This window comes from Capricornis sumatraensis, chromosome 3 (assembly GCF_032405125.1).
Source record: "Capricornis sumatraensis isolate serow.1 chromosome 3, serow.2, whole genome shotgun sequence".
Classification (NCBI taxonomy): Eukaryota; Metazoa; Chordata; class Mammalia; order Artiodactyla; family Bovidae; genus Capricornis; species Capricornis sumatraensis.
Window position 1 is genome coordinate 6,827,731 of NC_091071.1, and position 21,324 is coordinate 6,849,054.

Here is a 21,324-nt window from a genome sequence, read left to right on the forward strand (position 1 = left end):
AGTTCTTTGCTCCTATTATCTAATCAATTTTCATAGCAGGTTTTGGAAAGGAAGATGGTTTTCCTCCTGTCATGGGGACTGCAAGTCTGGAAGCAGGAGGAGAAGAAGGCGGGTTTCCTGTAACTATCCTCCCTTTGGGGCCTCTGGGAGAGTCCTGTTCTGTGTCGACTTCTACCTTCTCCGTCTCTAGGTGGATGTTTGGGGCTCAGACATGTTCTCTAGTCAAGTGGTCCCCAACCTTTTTGGCACGAGGGAGCAGTTTTGTGGGAAACTGTTTTTCCGTGAACTGGGGGTGGGGGCGGGGAATGGTTCAGGATGATTCTCATAACGAACAGGCAACTGAGATCCTCGCACGCACAGTTCACAGTAGGGTTTGTGCTCCTATGAGAATCTAATGCCGCCACTGTTCTGACAAAGAGAAGCTCAGGTGGTAATTCGAGTGATGGGGAGTGGCTGCAAATACAGATGAAGCTTCTCTCACTGGCCTGCTGCTTATCTGCTGTGGCCTGGTTCCTAACAGGCCATGGACCGGTAGCAGTCTGTGGCCTGGGGGTTGGGAACCCCTGACCTACTCCACGAACTGAAGCCCCTCTCCCACTGGCGTTGGCAACTCAACCTTGTGAATTCTGTCTAAATGCTAGTAAGATGACTTTGGGTAAGCATAAGTCTTTGAGGCTCTGTTAGATAGGAATAGTAATCTGCATGTCATGGGATAATTGGGAGGAAAAAATGAGATCATGCACATGAAGCTGCTTGACATATCATAGCCAGGATTCATTGTCAGGGAAAATAACCGACCAACCAGCCAAATAAGCAAACACCATCATTTTCATCATCAACAACAAAATGATTTGATCCAATCAGTTCAGTAGCCCTCAGAAAAACATCCCAGCCAATCAGATGGGACCTTTATAGTCCCTGGCTGTCCCTATTGGGTGAGTCACTGTGCGAAGCAGGGATACAAGGAGTTTGGGCTCTGCAGCTGGCTGCTCTGAGTTCAAAGCTTGGCTCCACCACTTCCTGGGTGGGTGTCCTCGGAAAAGTTACTTAACTGCTTTGTGCTCCAGTTTCCTTGCCTGTAAAATGGCCATAATAATAGTGACCTGCTTTGTAGGACTCTTGTGAGGATAAATGTGCTAACTCGCCCCAGGCACTCAGCTCAGTTCCTGGTACCTGCCCTTGTTGAGCTCCATCACCATCCGATTTTAGAACTGTGCAAAGTTGGCCCAGCTCCAGGGTAACGCTGTTTCATGGACTGGTCTTTATTCATAGCATGAAAAATTGCTAAGAAAGGCAGTTAAGATTACTACGAATTAGGACCACAAGAAGAGCCAGGAAGAGGCTTGACTGTGTTGTGTAATGCCATCAAATGTAAACCAGCTAGTTATATATCTGTCCTGCAAAGAACTGGTATGCGCAGATGAGGACCAATGGGTCAGCAGAAGACTCCTTTCAGTGTCTTTCATGGGCTTTCAGCTCACAGCACAGCAGTCATGCAAAGGCTGGACAGGAAGCTGGGCTGTAGGATAGCAGAGCAGATCATAAATCAAAGGCATGCTCCCTCCTACACAGACGGCGGGAGGGCCTGGTGCCACAGGACGTGAAGTCCCCGTTCCCCCAGGAAAATGAAGTATCAGGGATCAACCATCACATCACTTCTGTCATCAGCTAGTTATAAGGAAAGGTCAGAGAGTTTGGCAAATTCTTACTTGAAAAGAGATCTCTTTGGCCCATCTGAAGACTCTCAAAATGGTGAAGGGGATTAATCAAATTGTTTCTGACAAAGACCATGAAAACAAGAGAATTTAATTTGAAAATTAGGAGCATGTGAAAACTAAAAGGCACAGTTCGAGCCAAACAATTTGAGGCGATTCTCAGCATTCATATGGATTATGTTACGAAGTCCAGGAGAGGCTAGGGAGCAGGAGGCAGGAACATGATGGTCACCAAGTTATCATGGCTGGGGAATGCATATTAATGGCAATGAAATCACCTAATGTGTGCTGAGTCCTTACAAAGTGCCACAGGGGAAGCCCCAAAGTACTGGAGTGGGTAGCCTATCCCTTCTCCAGGGGATCTTCCCAACCCAGGAATCAAACCAGGGTCTCCTGCATTGCAGGTGGATTCTTTACCAACTGAGCTATCAGGGAAGCCCATACTGAGTGTCACATGCAACCTGAAGCACTTTACACATATCAGCTCCTTTAAAATTCTCAACAACCTCATAGGTATGTGCATGCTAAGTTGCTTTATTCATGTCTGACTCTTTGCAACTCTGTGGACTGTAACCCACCAGACTCCTCTGTCCATGGGATTCTCCAGGCGGGAATATTGGAGTGGGTTGCCATGCTCTCCTTCAGGGGATCTTCCCCACCTAGGGATCAAATCTGGGTCTCTTATGACTCTCTTGCACTGGCAGGTGGGTTCTTTACCACTAGCACCACCCGGGGAGCCACTAACGACAACCTCATAGGTACTTCTACCTTCATTTCTAAAACACAGAGACTGACCTGTTAGGAGTCATCCAGGATTTGAATGAAGGTTGTGTGAGACTGGGACCCAACTCCCTGCCACTACCCTGGCCCGCTACCTTGCTGGTGCCATCATTATGGTGGGACGTGTGTTGCTTGGTGGCTTCGCAATGAGTCTTTTTTGTAGTATTTATTTATTTGGACGTGCCAGGTCTTAGTTGCAGCACGCAGGATCTTCGATCTTCATTGCAGCTTTCGGGATCTATATGATCTTTTAGTCGCTGCACGCGAACTCTTAGTTGTGGCATGTGGGATCTACTCCCCTGACCAGGGATCGAACCTGGGCCCCCTGCGTTGGAGGTTCAGAGTCTTAGCCACTGGGCCACCAGGGAAGTCCCTTGGCGAGGAATTGTGCTCATTGACCATTATTTGATTATTTCCCTTGATCAGGGAAACAAAGCAAGTTGGTGACCAGACTTGCATTTCAGGGGGATGCCTCTAAACCCATTAACAGGGAAGAGAGGGTACAGACACCCTCCCCCCGACTCCTCCCCCAACCCATGTGTCTTCCTTCCCCATCCCTCCTTCCCCCTTCCTTCCTCTTCTTAACTTGTCAGTATGGACAACTTAAAATTCATACTCGTCATCTGCTTTAACCATTATCAACCATTTTCGGCCTCATTTTATCTACCATCATCACTTTTTTTTTCCTGGAGTATTTTACACTAAATCCCAGAAATCATATCATTTCACCAGTACATACATATGTTTAACAGATAGGGGCTTTTAAAAAAGCACAACCACTATGTCATTATCACAACTAATAAAATGAACAATTAATCCTGAAAACGTCATCTAATCTCCAGTCCATATTCAATTTTCCTCTGTTATCTTAAAGACTTTTTTCTTTTTTTTTTTACAATGGATTTGTTCAAACCAGGATCCAAACAAGGGCCATCCATTGTATTTGGCTCTTGAACTTTCAAAGCCTCTCTCTCTTTTTAAAATTTATTTGTTTATTTGTCTGCCCTGCTCCAAGGATCCTAGTTCCCTGACCAGGGATCTACCCTGCACCCTCTGCCTTGCAAGGTGGATTCTAAACCACTGGACTGCCAGGGACGTCCTAACCTTTTTATTTTGGAAAAATTTTAGGTTTATAACGAAGTTAAAAAGCTTGTATAAGAGTTCCTGTATATCCCTCACATCATTTTGCTTAATGTTAATCTCTTAGGCAACCATGGTGCATTTGTTGAAAGTAAATTAACATGAATACATTACTATTAACTAAATCTCAGAGTTAATTAAGATTTCATCATTTTCCCCCCCACTAACATCTTTTTTTTTGTCTGCCCCAGGATCCAATCCAAGATACCATATTGCATTTGGCAAGTCTCTTTAATCTAATCTAAATTTTGATATAATTTAATCACCTCATTTTTTTTCCCTTCTCCTGCCAATTATATTGGGAAGAAAGCAGGTTAATTGACCTGGGGAATGTCCTGCATTTGTACTTGACTGATTGCCTCTGGTGTTTTTAAAAAATATTTATTTTAATTTAATTTATTTATGTCACTTAGTTGTGGTATGCAGGATCTAGTTCCCTGACCAGGGATCAAACTCAGGCTCCCTGCAGTAGAAGAGTCTTAACTGGTGCTGGACCACCAGAGAAGTCCACAAATGATTTTTTTTCCATATTTCTTTATATTGAAGGCAGTTGAACTGAGCTGTAATTTACATCAAGTGAAATCCACCCCTTTTAAAAAACATATTGACTTTTATTTATTGTTTAGCTGTGGTGAGTCTTAGTTGTGACGCGCAGAATCTTCAGTCTTAGTTGCAGCATGTAGAGTCTTGCTCCCTGACCAAGGATCAAACCTGGGCACCCTGGATTGAGAGTGCCAGAGTCTTAGCCACTGGACCTCCAGGGAAGTCCTGCTCTCGTATTGTTTAACATGTTCCTCTGTTTCCCATATTTCCTATAAATTCATGATTAGACGTTGAGTCTTCGTTAGACTGAGGTTCCATGTCTTTTCAAGACAGGGCTTCTTCGTGGATGATGCTGTGTATTTCCCACTGCACCATCTTATGAGGCACATAATGACTGGAGGTCCCACTTTTGGTGATTTTTGGAGGAGCTTTTTGAACCTGCCTAGCATATTTATTTTCCAATGCACTTTTTCAAAAAAGCCCATTTGCTCTCTTTGGATTAGCATCATTTGCGTTAGACAGAGTTTCTTCTTCTTTTTTTTTTTTAAGTCTTTATTGAATTAATTACAGTATTGCTTCTGTTTTATGTTTTGGTTTTTTGGCTGGAAGTCATGTGGGATCTTAGCCCCTGACCAGGGGTCAAACCCATATCCCTGGCATTGGAAGGTGAAGTCTTAACCACTGGACCACCTGGGAAATTCCTAGACAGACTTCCTTTCTTTCTTTTTTTCACACTGTCTTCTTAAGATGTTTTTCTAACCAGCTCTCACCAGAGGCAGAGTATCAATGCTAGTCATTCTACCCTTAAGGTTCTCCTCATTGTCAGTGGACTTCCCAGCTGGCTCAGTGGTAAAGAATCCGCCTGCCAATGCAGGAGATGCAAGTTCGATCCCTGGGTCAGGAAGATCCCCCGGAGGAGGAACTGGCAACCCATTCCATTATCCTTGCCTGGAAAATTCCATGGACAGAGGAGCCTGGCAGGCTACGTCCATGGGGTCACAGAGTCAGACGCGACTGGGCACACACACTGTCAATGGCAAGAAGGCCCTCTGAATTGGCATTCAAAGCCTTCATGATGCATCTGTGGCACTCTGCTGTACTGGCCTCATCTGCCCTCGCCCACATCCTCTCTGTTCAGCCCACTTCTGCTTCCTTCTCCTTCTTTCCCCTTTTGGACACTGCCCCCCCCCCCTTTCTCTCTGTCAAACTCCTACTCATCTCTTGGTCTTAGCTCTCAAAGGGCTCTTCTGTGACCTGTGACATCTTTAACTCCCACGGGCTGGTCTGGCCATCAGTCCCTCTCTTGGGACTCCCTATACACCCCTTGAAGGTGTCACACTGCTTGTACCTGTGGGTTCACTTATTTGTCTACTCAAGTCTTCTGGGTCCTGGGTGCCAAACCATGCACAATCCATCTTAGCTCATGCAATTTCCTGACACTGTGTATATATGGCTTGCTCTGGGATAGGTGCATGTAAGGAAGTAAGCAGTGAGAGATGATTCCAGAAGGGTAGTGAGGCCAGTTCATGAAGGGCTTTGAATGCCAGTTCAAAGAGAGTTCAGACTTTGTTCCGTAGGCAGTGGGGAGCCACAGCAGGTGTTTGAAGCAGAGCAGCCAGGGCAAGGGCTGAGGCCAAGAGGGCCTTTAGTGCTGAGTGTCAGGCTCAAAGTGAGGTCCAATCTAAATCCTTGACGCTCTCTGCAAAGTCCTGGAGGGCAATGATATGATCTGCATTCTAGAACCATCTTTACTGAAGGTCACTTAGGGAAGAATTGGAGACGAAGTGAGGAAGAGAACCAACAGACATGAAGCTTCCGTAGACCCGTGTGTACGTGTGTGCTCCGTTGTGTCCAATTCTTTGCAACCCCATGAACTGTAGGCCACCAGTCTCCTTCTCTGCATGGGATTCTCCAGGCAAGAATACTGGAGTGGGTCGATATTTCCTCCTCTAGAGGATCTTCCCAACCCAGGGACTGAATCTGCATCTCCTGTGTCTCCTGCATTGCAGTCAGATTCTTTACCTGCTGAGCCATCGTATTATGTTTGAATGTAAATAGGTATATATGTTCCTATTGACCTGCGGTGGGAATATGCGTTCCGCCTCACAGACAGAGAAGGACACTGAAGCTCAGGGAGGTGAAGAAAGTTGCCTGAGGCGCCCTGTAGTCAGTGTGTGAGCTGGGGTTCTGTTGGGCCTGGATGCTCGCTGGAGGGTCAGGAGGCAGCAGTGGGAACATCAGCGAGAGATTCCAGTGAGGCCAGACTGGGGGGGGGGCATCCTGAGCCCCACCCCCACACCAACTGGGGAGCACTGAGGGATGTATACTAGACTCGGGGGCTGCTTCCCCGTGGCAGAGCCCCTCTGGGTGGCTCTGTGAGGGGGCCCAGGCCAGCCTGAAAAATGCCCATGCGTGGAATCAGACAGCCACGCAGGCTTTGAAACAAAACGGGTCACTTACTTTGTCCCCCTCCTCCCCATAAGATTTTGATTAAATTGACAGGGTCATCTGGTCACCACCAACGCCTTAGCTTTAATAGTGTCTTAATGTTAAAACCCTTGAAATAATTTTTGGCTCTCCTTAAGCATGAAAAGATTTTCCCCCAAAGCCTTTAATTCTGCACTCATCTATTTTTCCAATCAAAGGCAACTCCATGGCCTTTCATGGTCTTAATTAATGGCTCTGTAATCAGAATTCCACTCCAGTTGCCTTCTCTCCCCACTCCCCCCTTTATCCTGGTTTCTCAATGAAGAGCTTATCTAGAACTTGTCCCGACTTCAAACAGACACTTCATGATAGTAAATTGCAATGAGGTTTTATCAAGTGGAACAGCCTTTTCATTCTCTTTCTTTTGGGTCTTGGTATTGGTGCAAAACCTCCTTTAGGGCACATGGTCTGCCTTGCTCTCTGCTTTTCAGCAAAGCATGCCTTCCAAGAAGCATGGGGAAGGTGTTTTTGGTTATGTACAACAAAGACCTTATAAGATGTTGGTAAATCCTTATAAGACGTTGGCAGGCTGGTGTTTATGGGGTTATCTGGAGCCTTTTGGTTAGAAGCTTGCACCTGACAGCCCTTTCTGAAGTACTAAACTCAATTTTGGATAGAGATATGAGTAGGAAAGGTATCAATCTCTCTTGAAATGAATGTCAAATTCCTTCTTTGGTCTGGCCATCTATAGGGCCCACCTGGCATTTTCATTTATGGTTCTCTCTTTTTCTTTTCAAATTTTCTTTAAAGAAAAAAATGTATTGGACTGTGCTGGGTCTCACAGCTGTGGCATGTGAGATCTTCAACCTTTGTTGCAGCATGTGAGATCTAGTTCCCTGACCAAGGATCGAGCTCAGGCCCCCTGCATTGGAAGAATGGAGTGCTAGCCACTGGACCACCAGAAAAGCCCCTATTTGTGGTTCTCTCCTTTGCTTTGTCACCTACAAGGAAGGAAGAATACAGAGTAAACAGTTGTGTTGCTCAGGTCCCCAACTTTAATGAATGTCCTCCAGAAACCACCCCTTGGAGGGCAGCTCTGTTCTCTGTTCTCTTCCTGGGGACTTTGGAGAATGAACCAAGCAGTTCACTGATGTACTCAGAAGTCCAGCCAATATTTATTAAGCTCAGACTGCGTGTGATGCTGTTAGGTCCAGGGAGACAGAAATGGGTGGGAAACTCCCCTTGTTCTTAGAGTGTGTGGTGTGGGAAATAAGAAACAGGCTGCGAGGTAAGCACGGCAGGTGGAAGTGGGTGTGGACATAGAAGGATCTCTGGGAGCACAGCGTGGGCATCAATCCTAGTTGGGGGATTTGGTGAAGGGCTGTGTCCTGAAGAACTCTCACCAGGAGGAGACTGGGTGGGGAGGGAAGAGTGTCTTTGTTCATTAGTGCTGAGATAATACCATGAATTGGGGAGGTTTACAAGCAGCAGGAGCGTGTTTCTCATGGTTTCTGGAGGCTGGGAAGTCCAAGATCTAGAAGCCAGCAGATTTGGTGTCTGGTGAGGGCCTGATTCTTGATTCATAGAGGGTCATCTTCTTGCTGCATCCTCATATGGCCAAAGAGGGGAGTGAACTCTCTGGGGTCTCTTTATTAGGGCACTAATCCCATTCATGAGGGTTCCATCCTCATGACCTAATCATCTCCCAAAGTCTCCACCTCTAAATACCATCACATTGCTGATGTCCAGTTGCTCAGTCATGTCTGACTCTTCACGACCCCGTGGACTGCTGCATGTCAGGCTTCTCTGTCCTTCACTATCTCCTGGAGTTTGCTCAAATTCAGGTTCATTGAGTTGGTGATGCCATCCACATCTCATCCTCTGTTTCCCTGTTCTCCTCTTGCCATCAATCTTTCCCAGCATTAGAGTCTTTCCCAATGAGTTGGCTCTTTGCATCAGGTGGCCAAAGTTTCAGCTTCAGCAATAGTCTTTCCAATGAATAGTCAGGGCTGATTTCCATTAGGACTGACTGGAGACAAACTAAGACATTCCCTTTCTTCATTTTTTCACCTAGTAATCTCATTAAAAGGGGCTTCCCTGGTGGCTCAGATGGTAAAGAATCTGCCTGCAATGTGGGAGACTCAGGTTTGATCCCTGAGTTGGGAAGATCCCCTGGAGGAGGGCATGGCAACCCACTCCAGTATTCTTGCCTGGAGAATCTTTATGGACAGAGGAGCCTGGAGGGCTAGAGTCCATGGAGTCGCAAAGAGTTGGACATGACTGAGCACATACACACACACACACACACACACACACACACACACACACGCACGCACGCACAGTCTCGTTAAGTTTTTAGGGGAGCATTTATTTAGCTGTATCTATCTTAGTCCGCAGTTTCTTCTTATCACCATATTTGAGTTGGGCCTTTGGTGTTGGCAGCTGGGCAGACTCCATGGTTTTAAGTGTTTTGTCATTGCTCTTGTGTTAGTTGCTCACTAGGGAAGTGCATTTTAGGTTTTGCTTTTTTTTTGGCCACATTGCACGGTGGCGTGTGGACCAGGGATGGGACCCGCGCTTCCTTGCAGTGGACGTGTGAAGTCTTAACCACTGGACCATCAGGGAAGACCTAACTTTCACTTTTGATACTACTTTTTCCCCTTTCAAACTCGTGTTTGTTTAAGATCCTGGGCTACTGTGGTAGCCGTCTGATTTGCTGTTGTCTTTGTGTGTTTGATTATTTTTTTCATTCCTTATAAGAGAACGCAGAGAGAGTTGACTTGCTAAAGCCATATGTGAATGTTAACAATGCTGAAAAGATCTAGATGCCTGCAGTTGTCTCCTAAACGTCTGTTTCACTAGGGAAACCGGTAAGCTTGCACTTGTACCTATGCTGAGCAAGGAGGGGTTCCCTTTCATGGGAGTGGGTGGAATTTTACGGGTGTCCAGGTAAAGAAGAGACAGAGTCAGCATCTTCCATTCTATCCATGTTCTGCTCGTATTTTGCCCCTGGCCAAGTACAGAGAGCTTGGAACAAAACAAAGAAGCCCCTTTGTTGCGACCGTAAAGCCACCTTGAGTCAATCCAGCCCGCTCCTGTGCCGGTCTGGGATCTGGAACAGCTGGGAAGGAGGGCTGTTGGAGCAATCAGTATGAAAACCAGCCGGTCTCTACCATTGCTTCCCTGAACTTCTGGGAGAATTACAGGATCTGTGTCCTAGAAGGGGACTGGTGGGGGAGGGGAGATTTCTGTTTTAGATTAACAGGAGGATTTATCATGCCAGAAGGTCAATATTTACCTTGGCTTCAGCTTGATGAGTATTTACTTCTCTGTTCAGTTGTTCTCTTTGCTGACTTCAGCAGAAGCGAAGATCTGCTTTTTGTCTGTCCAAGAGGATGCTGACTGATATTTTCTTATCAGAAAGGCCTGGAAACAGTTGCAGAGGAGCCCACTTCTCAAGGGTGTGTGTGTGTGTGCGTGTGTGTGTGTGTGTGTGTGTGTTGGGGGGCTTGTCTAGTTCCACCAAGAAATCTGATCCCTCTTTGTACAAACAAGCCCGTTTCTAAGGCTCTTTTGAACTTACAGACCGGCGAGAAAGCACAAAATCACAGACAAATCACTTCTCTCGTCTCCTCATATGAAAAATGGGGAGATTATGAGAAGCCTGATGGTCTGTGTCAGAGTTGTGGTGAGTGGTCAAGGAGTTAGGGCTCAGTGGCACCCTGATGACCCTTATCTGTCCAGTTTCCATTTTATTGAGGTCCTGGGGCAAGGGGCTAGGTGATGCCCCAAGATTGCCATGGAACTAGGGAGAGGGAGCCAGCAGTACGAGCTGTATACCAACTCCAAGGCTTTAATGCTTGACTTCTTGGACTCTTGGGAACAGTGGTTTCTGCCTCTCGTGAGGCTTTAACGCGTATTCGGTGAGTGCCGTGGGCATAGTTTAGAAATACAGAGATGAGTACTTGTGTGGAGCGTGAACCAGAGACCCGCTGGGGTGGCTAGACTCTGAGGAGTCCCTGGATCTTTCTGAGGACTCCAGAAGGCCCTTTATTTCAAGGCTGCTCAAACTTCCCCATTCTTGCTGCCACCCCCAATTATGTTTAATCTTGAAAAATAATGCAAATGGCACATTCTACTCAATGATGTTCCCGTATTTGTTTTAAAATGAAGTTTTGCTTTAAATTGTTGACCACAGAGAAAGATACACCAGATTTATCCCAGGCTCCAGATTCTTTTAAGAAAGCTCCAAGCACTCCTGGGTTATGAGCCCGCTTGGGGGCTTGAGAAGGGAAGAGGGGGGCATAGTTTAATTTTAATCCCTCACCAAAGCTCTGCAAATAATAACCATTAACATTTATTGAACATTACAATGCATCAGGCACATGATTCCAAGAACTTTGTGTGAATAATTCACTGAATTCTTTTAGCAAATCCATACATTGGGTACTGTTATTCTGATTTTACAGATGTAGAAGCTCAGAGAGGTTAAGTAACTTGTCCAAGGTCACACAGCTGGTACCCTTTGGAATTGAACCCTATTACCTGGTGTCCTCTGGAGGTGAGGGAGGGGTTAGAATGTGATACCACGCATTCCATGTGATACCACACATTCTAAGAATGGAGAATTCTCCATTCTTCTTGGCTCCCATGCCCTCTTTGGAGGGGGGTGGGGAGTGGGTACTGGAAAAGACTTTAGAGACAAGCCAGTCCACTCTTCATTTTCCAAATGAAGGACCAGAGAGGGAAGGGGTTTACTCTAGGTCACCCAGCAAGTCAGCAGGGGCACCAGGAGCAGACCTGGGGCTTCTGGGTCTGAGTGACCTGTGTGATATCACATTTCTTTTCTTGATTTTCAGCGTCTTTGCATTTTTATCCCTTGCCATCTAAATGGAATCTCCTCTTGTTATCAGAGCATTTGTCCAGACTTCCAGCTGGTTTAAAAAAGTTCTCTCCTTTCTCATGGCTGCGCTGGATCTTCGTTGCTGCTCGTGGGCTTTCATTAGTTGCTGCGGGTGCGGGCTCCTCTCCAGCTGCAGTGCACAGGCTTCTCATCGTGGTGGCTTCTCTTGTTGCGGAGCACGGGCTCTGGGGCACATGGGCTTCGCTGCTCCACGGCATATGGGGTCTTCCTGGATTAGGAATTGCATCTGTGCCCTCTGCTTTAGCAGGCAGATTATCAACCACTAGACCACCGGGAAAGTCCATGCTGTTGAAGGAGAAGAAAAAAAAAACAGTTATTTTAACTCTTCCTAAAAACTAATGTAAGCACCCTGAGGGTACTTGCTTCTCTTAGAGCATTCACTGCACCCAGCAGAGTGCTGGGCATGCAGAAGTTTCTCAATATACATTCATGGGGCCAGAGTGAACTTTTTGTCTTAGAGGTGAAACAGAGGACCAAACTCAACCAACCGCCTTAGTCCTGAGGTTTCTGGGATGTATCAATCCTTTCCCTAAAGCTTTTCATCCTAAAAGAATCATGCAGCTATGGAAGAGTGTTATCCCTTTCTCTCCTTGGTCCCTCTAGCTTGGGTGCCGCCCATGGCACCGGAACAGTGAGTTTAAGATAAAAAGTGAACTCTTGTTCCTCTGCTGCGATGCCTACAGCATAAAGCCAATTTATAGCAACGTGGAATCCTCTGGTCTTTAAGGTCTCATTATGCAAGTGAAGGAGAGAGAGGAAGAAGACAGATGCTCACAAATTCCTTGTGGGGGGAGGGATGACCTCATCATTTATTGGGTGTTGGAAAACAGCCCAAGGAACACAGTTCAGATTCCATTTGGGGGAGGCACTGAACATTCCCTGATAACCCAAATTCTCCAAATCTTTTAAGCCTTGAGAAAAGGATGCAAGGCAAGATGAAGAAAGTGGTCCTCTGTCCAAGTGATGTTTCCCATTAGGGGGCTGTCCACTCAGAGATGGAGTCTGTGCATCCTTATTCCTAGCTGGAAACTCTGGACTTGGGAAGTGTGGAAGTCCCATTTGAAACGCTGAGGCACAGGACTTTCCTGGTGGCCCAGTGTTAAGAATCCACCTTCCAGTACAGGGGACATGGGTTTGATCCCTAGTCAGGGAACTAAGACCCCACAAGTGCGGGGCAACTAAGCCCATGTGCCACAACTAGAGAAGCTCATGTGCCTCAAGTAAGACCTGATGCAGCCAAGGAAATAAAAAACAGATCTGTGTGCAGGTCAGGAAGCAACAGTTAGAACTGGGCATGAAACAACAGACTAGTTCCAAATCGGGAAAGGAGTACGTCAAGGCTGTATATTGTCACCCTGCTTTTTAAACTAATATGCAGAGTATATTATGTGAAATGCTGGGCTGGATGAAGCACAAGCTGGAATCAAGATTGCTGGGAAAAATATCAATAACCTCAGATATGCAGATGACACCACCCTTATGGCAGAAGGTGAAGAACTAAAGAGCCTCTTAGTGAAAGTGAAAGAGGAGAGTGAAAAAGTTGGCTTAAAGCTCAACATTCAGAAAACTAAGATCATGGCATCCAGTCCCATCACTTCATGGCAAATAGATGGGGAAACAATGGAAACAGTGAGAGTAGATTTAAAATCTTCTTTATTTTTGGGGGCTCCAAAATCACTACAGATGGTGACTGCAGCCATGAAATTAAAAGACGTTTGCTCCTTGGAAGAAGCTATAACCAACCTAGACAGCATATTAAAAAGCAGAGACATCACTTTACCAACAAAGGTCCATCTAGTCAAAGCTATGTTTTTTCCAGTAGTCATGTACGGATGTGAGAGTTGGATTATAAAGAAAGCTGAGCACCAAAGAATTGATGCTTTTGAACTATGGTGTTGGAGAAGACTCTTGAGAGTCCCTTGGACTGCAAGGAGATCCAACCAGTCCATCCTAAAGGAAATCAGTCCTGAATATTCATTGAAAGGACTGATGCTGAAGCTGAAACTTCAATACTGTGGCCACCTGATTCGAAGAACCAACTCATTGGAAAAGACCCTGATGCTGGGAAAGATCGAAGGCGGGAGGAGAAGGGGATGACAGAGGATGAGATGGTTGGATGGCATCACCGACACAATAGACATGAGTTTGAGTAGATTCCAGGAGTTGGAGATGGACAGGAAGCCTGGCGTGCTGCAGTCCATGGGGTTGCCAAATTTGGACATGACTGAGTGACTGAATTGAACGAAATAGTAAAAAAATAAGACAAAAAGCCCAGGCAGGATTTGAGGGAATTGAGTGGATAAGGATGGGCAGTTTAGGGAAAGGGTGAAGAGGACTGGATGTGAAATCTTGGGGCTTGTACTCATGAGAGTGGTGGTGATTTAGTCACTAAGTAGTGTCTGCCTCTTGCCATCCCATCGGCTGTAGCCCACCAAGCTCCTCTGTCCATGGGACTCTCCAGGCGAGAATACTGGAGTGGGTTGCCATTTCCTTCTCCAGAGGATCTTCCCGACCCAGGAATTGAACCCGGGTCTCCTGCATTGCAGGCAGATTCTTTACCGACTGAGGTGGGGAATCCCTCAAGAAGGTACAAATAGGAATTGTATATATGGAGACACACTGAGATATGTAACAGGAGGGTAAGAGTATGGAACCTGCGTGTTCCCTCCCCATTTTCAACAGCATCTTCCTGTTCTTCTTCTAACAACAATCCCACAGTTCTTCTGTAAAATGGGTCACAGTCCACCAAGCATTTCCATACTTGATGGCTTCTCTCCAGTCCTACCTGCATTTTAGGAACTAGGAGCTTCCCACTGTTAGCAGGCTTAGAGCCAGCTTCAGGATGCCAGCCCCTAGGATGCTGTGGGGAGAACTGGAAAAAGAGGTCAACCTGGGGAGTGGGGCACAGGCTGGATTTCAGCTCCCACTGGCCCTTTGTGCTGGGTACAAGCCCCGAGGGGATAACACGGTCCAGAAAACACCAACTTGGGGTCACGTTGGCCTTGGGCTCAGTGTGTGATCTGGGACCCAGTTCTCACACCTGTAAAAGGTGGGATTGTATCATATCGTCCCCCAGCTCCTTCCCAGATATGATGCTTCACAAATCTGTGAGTCTAGGGACAACTTTGCACCCCATACGGAATGCCTCCTTCCTCCAAAGTATCTTCTTGGCTTAGATAGCTGACAGGTGACAGAGTCTGGAGGTAAAAATGGGAGATGATTCTGCAGACATCTGGATGTGAAAAGATTTAGTTCAAAGAGCCTTGGACAAGGAGCGTGTATCTTTCCTGCTTAACATTTTTGAGCATCAGTTTGTACCTCTGAAACATGGGAGTGGCACCACCTAATACAGACCACCACGCTGTAGGGATTAAACCACACTGCCCAGGTGAGCACGCGAGGAACAGGGTGGGTGCTCCGGAAGGTTTGCGACCTGAAGGTTTGGTTGGGAGGTTTCTAAAGAGCTTGTGTGCAGGGACCCAGGCACAAGGTCTGGCTGTCGGGGCGCGCGGCTCCCGGGACCCCCAGCGGAGCAGGAACACCCTCTCCCCCGGCTCGGCCTCCATGGCGCCTCCTCGGCCCCGGACCGCCGAGGGTTAATGAGAAAGCCCCACGCCCCCTTTGACGGCGCAGAGCCCACCTCGCCGAATTTGAAAAGGCGGCCGAGAGGCGTGGGCGCCCCCCAGGCACTTCCAGCTCGGACCCCGGCTCCGCTCTCTCGTCGGCGCGCTCGCTCGGCTCCGGCGGGGGCCGCCGGTGCGCTCCCGACCGTCCTCCCGCCCGGGACTCCGGGTCCCCGCGGGCGGCCGCGCAAGATGAAGCTGGCTCTGCTCCTGCCCTGGGCGTGCTGCTGCCTCTGCGGGTCGGCGCTGGCCACCGGCTTCCTCTACCCCTTCCCGGCCGCGGCCCTGCAGCAGCACGGCTATCCTGACCCGGGGGCCGGCTCCCCCGGCAGCGGCTACGGGGGCCGCCGGTGAGTAGCCGGGCGCGGGGGTGCGGGGTCGGGGGGCGGGCGGCGGGCCGGGGGGACTCGGGGAAGCCGGGGTCTGGAGGCGCGCGGGGGTGGGGGCTTAGGGGCTGCAGATCATGGGGTTGGGGGTTGGGGGCGCGGGCGGCCGGGGCAGGCGACGCCGGGTGGTTGAGAACTGGGGGCCTGGGGACTCGGGGCGGTCCGGGGCTGGGGGCGCGGAGGTGGAGATTGGGGCTTGGGAGGGTGGGACTGGGGGCTGGGGGCGCAGAACGGTCGAGGACTGGGGGGGTGAGGACAAGGGTGATCGCGTGCTAGGGGCACCGACTGTGGGGGCTGAGGGCGCGGGGCCGCGGGACAGGAGGTGCGGGGCTGAGACTGGGGTGGTCTCTGGCCGCGTCCACCCCCCTTCGTTTCCTTGCTCTCCGAACCTTCGCCCCTTCGGCTCCCGAATCCGAGCCGAGGCGGCTCAAACCCGCGGCGGGGGTGCGCGGAGGGGGGCGACCGTGGCGGGCCGGGGCTCGGTGGCCCAGTTCCTGCAAGTTCACCGGCTCACGTGGCTCCGCCACGCTCACCTGCGCGGCCGCGGCTTTGTGTTGGGGAGCAGGTTCCCGCGACGCCAAGGCCTTGCATTCGGGCCCCCCACTCACACGCCGGCCGCCAGAGACACCGGAGGGGCGACTCCGTCCGGCCTTTGGGGCTGGGCCCGCGGAGCAGCCTGGGCTGCGACTCCCCAGACACCGGGGAACGGGGACCCGGCTCGGATCTCAAGAGTCCGCGGCGGCCTGGGAGAGGGAGCTGGGTCCCCGAGCCCGCGGTGCCGGGACGCTCCCGCGGCCACCTCCTCTGCCGGCAGGTGGCGCGCTGGCCACCCCAGGACGGTTCGGGCAGCGTCTCCTCAATCCGTGATTGGATCCCCCCAGAAAACGCGTGAGCCCGCCAGTAGAAGTTGCCAAGTCTTTTCGTTTGCGCAACTCGCCCGAATTTAGCCTTTCCCATTTAATAGTAATTACGACTCACACAGCTGTGTTACCGTTCTTGAACACATCCTGCGTTGGTGCCAGCCGTCTCTTTTGATCCTAAAACCACCCCAGGGTTAGCGATTAGAGTATAATACTCTTTTCTTTAACCGAGGAAACATGGGCTCCGAGAGAGGTCCCCAGGTTCAGTGGCAACTCAGGACTCACCTCCTGTCTTCTTTCTCCAAATCCTGTGCTTTCTAGGGTACGCAAGAAGCGTACAAGGCAAGGCAAGAAGCGACAAGTCCCGGTTCTTTTGTCCTCCTTGGTGTTTCCCAAGCCTGGCAGGGCTGCCAAGGTGAATTCCGGCAGAGCCTTGTGTTGAGGAGACCGGGAAGTTTTGTGTCGGTACACTGCATGCCTGGTTCAAGCGGTTCTCAGAAGAGCATAGAAAAGTACTTCTGGAAAATTTTGCATGCAATTTAATTTCCTTCATTTTGCTTGGAAATACTCACCCAAGGCTTCTATTAGTATTATTCTCCAAACACCCAGAGTAGTGTGGAATCTGCACACTTCCACCGGAGAATATTTTAAAAACTAAGTTTTTCAAGTTGAAAAATGATATTTTTAAGAACTCTCACTTATGAAAAATTCAATCTATATGTAGGTGTATATATATATATGTATGTATGTATGTATACAGTTGGTAATAATAATAGTGTGTGTGCTCAGTCATGTCTGACTCTTTGCGACTCCATGGACTGTAGCCTGTCAGGCTCCTCTGTCTATGGGATTTTTTCAGGCAAGGATCCTGGAGTGGGTTTTCATTTCCTCCTCCAGGGGATTTTCCCGACCCAGGGATTGAACCCACTTCTCCTGTGTCTCCTGCTTTGGCAGGTGGATTCTTTACCACTGTGCCACCTGGGGAGCGCGTATCAAGTTGGTAGGAAACCATTTTTGGCCGTTTCCTGTACGGAGAGACCTGGGCTTGACCAGGTCAGAGGAGAGAGTGAAAGAGAACTCCCATTCCCTTCACCCCCGCCCCCGCTCTGTCTGCTTGTGTCCTGTTTGCATATTTTACAAGGAGCATATACCCATGTATTACTTTTGTAATTCAAATGTGTGTGTGTGTGTGTGTGTGTGTGTGTGTGTGTGTTGGGGTTGGGGAGGGGAGGTGTAAAAGGCTCCTGCAGCCTGGACTGTGCATGCTGAGAGGGACCAGATGGGAAGTCCATGCAGGGAGCCGGTGAATGGGGGATGCAGGTTCTGGCATTTGGTAGATTGGAACTCGGGGACTTACAGAGATAATTTGGAAAGGATGGTTTTGGCACCAATAAGAAGAGTCCCAAACAAATGTCATCTCACAGAACTCTTTCCACCAGGATGGGAGCAGGGAGAAGGTGTATTACGTTCATGGAGGAACTGGATGACTGTGGAAAATGGGTTTCCAAATGGGATCCTGGGAGGTGCTAAGGAGGCCTGGGGCAGGTTGAGATAGTTGCTTTGGAGCCTGACTGAGCCTTTCCACCCGAAGGCCTGCGTGGGCACTGCAGGCACTAGATTCCGGTCTGGGCGAGTTGTGGGCGGGTGTCACACGTTCCTGACTCTGATTCACTCCAGCGGCAGAAGGCTTGGGGACAGCGTTTGGCACCGGGCTCTTCACAGCGTTGGCCTCTGCTTGGCTCCATACATATGTTTACAGTGGCTTGGTTTCAGTTGATGGGCAGGGTGACAGGGCTGTTTCTTGACAAATGATCTTCTCTTATTTCACGGTTATTGGTCCCATGTTCTCTTTTCTCTGTGTGTGTATGTGCCTGTGCCTGCCCTCCTGGACCTGGCGTCTGGGTCTGACATGTTCTGGGTGCATCTTGCTTTTTATGCCGGGGTGCTCTGCTCTGGTCACCTCCATTACAAGCCCAGCGTGGGCCTCTCGGATGAAGCTAGTTTGGCAGAAAGAAGAGGACATCAATTCCTTAGAGACCCATTTCCAGTAAAATCTTGCAGCCCTGTGTTTGGGCCACTAATGACTTTTGTCAGCCACAGAGGGTTCAGATGCCAAGTAAAAGCTAAAGAGAAATGTAACATTAATTGACCAGGAGGCTTGCATAAGGATGGAGCCCCCAGCTCCACACCCTTGTCCTTCCATTGGACCTGAATAAGGCTAACACATTGGTGAAGCTCTTTGAAGTGAAAGTGAAAGTCACTCAGTCATGTCTGCCTCTTCATGACCCCATGGGCTATACAGTTTAAGCATTTTCCAGGCCAGAATACTGGAGTGGGTACCTGTTCCCTTCTCCAGGGTATCTTCCCAACTCAGGGATTGAACCCAGGTCTCTGGCACGGCAGGCGGTTTCTTTACCATGTGAACCACCAGCCTGTGTATTTCAGTCTCCTTCCTGTCTCCCTCCCCTGATCATTCCCTCCCTCGCTTTCGCAGATGGTGATTAGACGTCTCATCTGTTATCACCTCCTCATGTCTGTATCCAACTCTAAAGGATCCTGCACAACAGTGAGTGACCAGAGCATGAGTGAAAACCAGAGAGGGGGCCTCTCCACCCGATTCTCGGTGCGCAGTTCTCAGCTGGGGAGGGAGAGGTTTTAATTTGAATAAGAGTTTTAATATTAATTCTTGGAGTGAGAATGTTCTGCTAAGAGAAACCAGAAGAGTGGTGAAGATCTGCCCAGATTTTAAGCAGAGGAAGGAACGAATACACCCACAGGGTGGGGTCATGGGGCAGGGGCGAGGGACAGAGTTGCTTTTGCTTCTGCCCTGAAGAATGGCTTGCGTCCCGTAAACCTGTTCCTCCTGTACAGGGTGTGAGGCTTGAGGACAAAGGGAGACCATGTGCTGCAGGGCCGAGTGCTTATAGGTTATACAGTAAGCTAATGGATGGTTAAATAAGTAGGTTTGATCTTCCAACCTTGATGAGTAATTGCTCCAAATACTCAAAGGTCCAGATAGTCAAAGCTATGGTTTTTCCAGTAGTCATGTACAGATGTGAGAGTTGGTCCATAAAGAAGGCTGAGCACCGAAGAATTGATGCTTTTGAATTGTGGTGCTGGAGAAAACTCTTGAGAGTTCCTTGGTCTACAAGGAGATCAAACCAGGTAATCCTGAAGGAAATCAATGTGGAAAGCCAAGTCCTAAGAAGAATTCTCAGATACTTTAGAATTCGCTGCTCTGGAAAATGGTGGTAGGAGGAGGAAGGCTTCGCATGGACCAACTGTTTTCACTGCTTTTTTTGTCTTAATTTTTTTGGCAGGGAAGCCTGGCGTGTGGCAGTCCATGGGGTCAGAGAGAGTCAGACAGGACTGTGAGACAGAACAACCTCTTCTTTGTTGTTGTTTAGTCACTAAGTCATATCCAGCTGTTTTTGAGGTCATGGATTGTAGCATGCCAGGCTCCTCTGTCTTCCACTGTCTCCCGGAGTTTGCTCAAATTCATGTCCATTGAGTTAGTGATGCTCTGCCACGCCCTTCTCCTTTTGGTTCAATCTTTCCCAGCATCAGGGTCTTTTCTAATGAATCGGCTCTTCACATCAGGCAATCAAAGTATTGGAGCTTCAACTTCAGCAACAGTCTTTCCAATGAATATTCAGGGTTAATTTCCTTTAGGATTGACCTGTTTGATTCCATTGCTGTCCAAGGGACTCTCAAGAGTCTTCTCCAGCACCATAACTCAAAAGCATCAATTCTTTGGCATTGAGCCTTTTTTATGGACCAACTCTCATATCCGTACATGACTACTGGAAAAAACATAGCTTTGACTAGATGGGCCTTTGTCAGCAAAGTGCTGTCTCTGCTTTTTAATATGCTGTCTAGGTTTGTCATAGCTTTTCTTCCAAGGAGCAAGCGTCTTTTAATTTCATGGCTGCAGTCACCATCCTCAGTGATTTTGAAGCCCAAGAAAATAAAGTCTGTCACTGCTTCCACCTTTCCCCCCTTCTGTTTGTCATGAAGTAATGGAACTGAATACCATGATCTTAGTTTTTTTAATGTTGAGTTTCAAATCAGCTTTTTCACTCTCCTCTTTCACAGTCATCAACAGACTCTTTAGTTCCTCTTCACTTTCTTCCATTAGAGTGGGATCATTTGCCTATGTGAAGTTTTTGTTATTTCTCCTGGCAATCTTGATTCCAGCTTGTGATTCATCCAGCTCAGCATTTGGCATGATTTACTCTGCATATAAGTTAAATAAGCAGGCTGACAATATACTCTTTTTGCAGTTTTGAACCAGTCAGTTGTCCCATGTCCAGTTCTTACAGGAGGCAGTGACCAAAATCATCCTCTTCTTTAAAAGGAGGCTTTTCCCTTTCTGCCATTAACTTGGTGAAGAAAGGCAGTTGTCCTGTAGGATCCCAAGTTCTAGATTTGGCTGGCTACTCCCAAGTGGTGTAAATAACTTGATACACTATCCCCTGTATCTCATCTATATTAGAGATTAGGTGTGAATGTTTGATTAGATTTAGGATCTTTTATTTGGGAGAGTGGGGGAGGGCAAGAATGTTTCATAGTTGGTCCGGTGGATCTTGTAAGATCATGTGTTATGGATTGAATGCTTATGTTCTCTCCACCCCCTAATTCATATGTTGAAGCCCTAACTTTCAGTGTGATGGCATTTAGAGATGGGGCCTTTGGAAGATAATTATGAAGATGAAGATTTAGATGAGGTCATGAGGGTCAGGTCCCCATGATGGGAATAGTGTCCTTATAAGAAGAGGAAGAGAGACTAGAGTGTCCTCTCTCACTCTCCCTTCCGATGTGTAGACCCCAGAGTCAGCTGTCTGCAAGCCAAAAAGATAGTCCTTATCAGGAACTGAATCAGCACCTTGATCTTGGACTTCCCCGCCTCCCAATCTGAGAAATAAA

At 48.2% G+C, this 21,324-nt stretch overlaps 1 protein-coding gene across 1 annotated transcript in view; it reads left to right on the top strand.

Moving 5' to 3' along the window:
* Positions 1 to 15,344: 15,344 nt before the first annotated feature.
* Positions 15,345 to 21,324, top strand: part of COL26A1 (collagen type XXVI alpha 1 chain) — a 164,896-nt gene continuing 158,916 nt past the window's right edge. The window contains exon 1 of the mRNA XM_068969241.1: positions 15,345 to 15,502. Coding sequence (XP_068825342.1) covers positions 15,345 to 15,502 — 158 coding nt within the window. The remainder of the gene's footprint in view (positions 15,503 to 21,324) is intronic.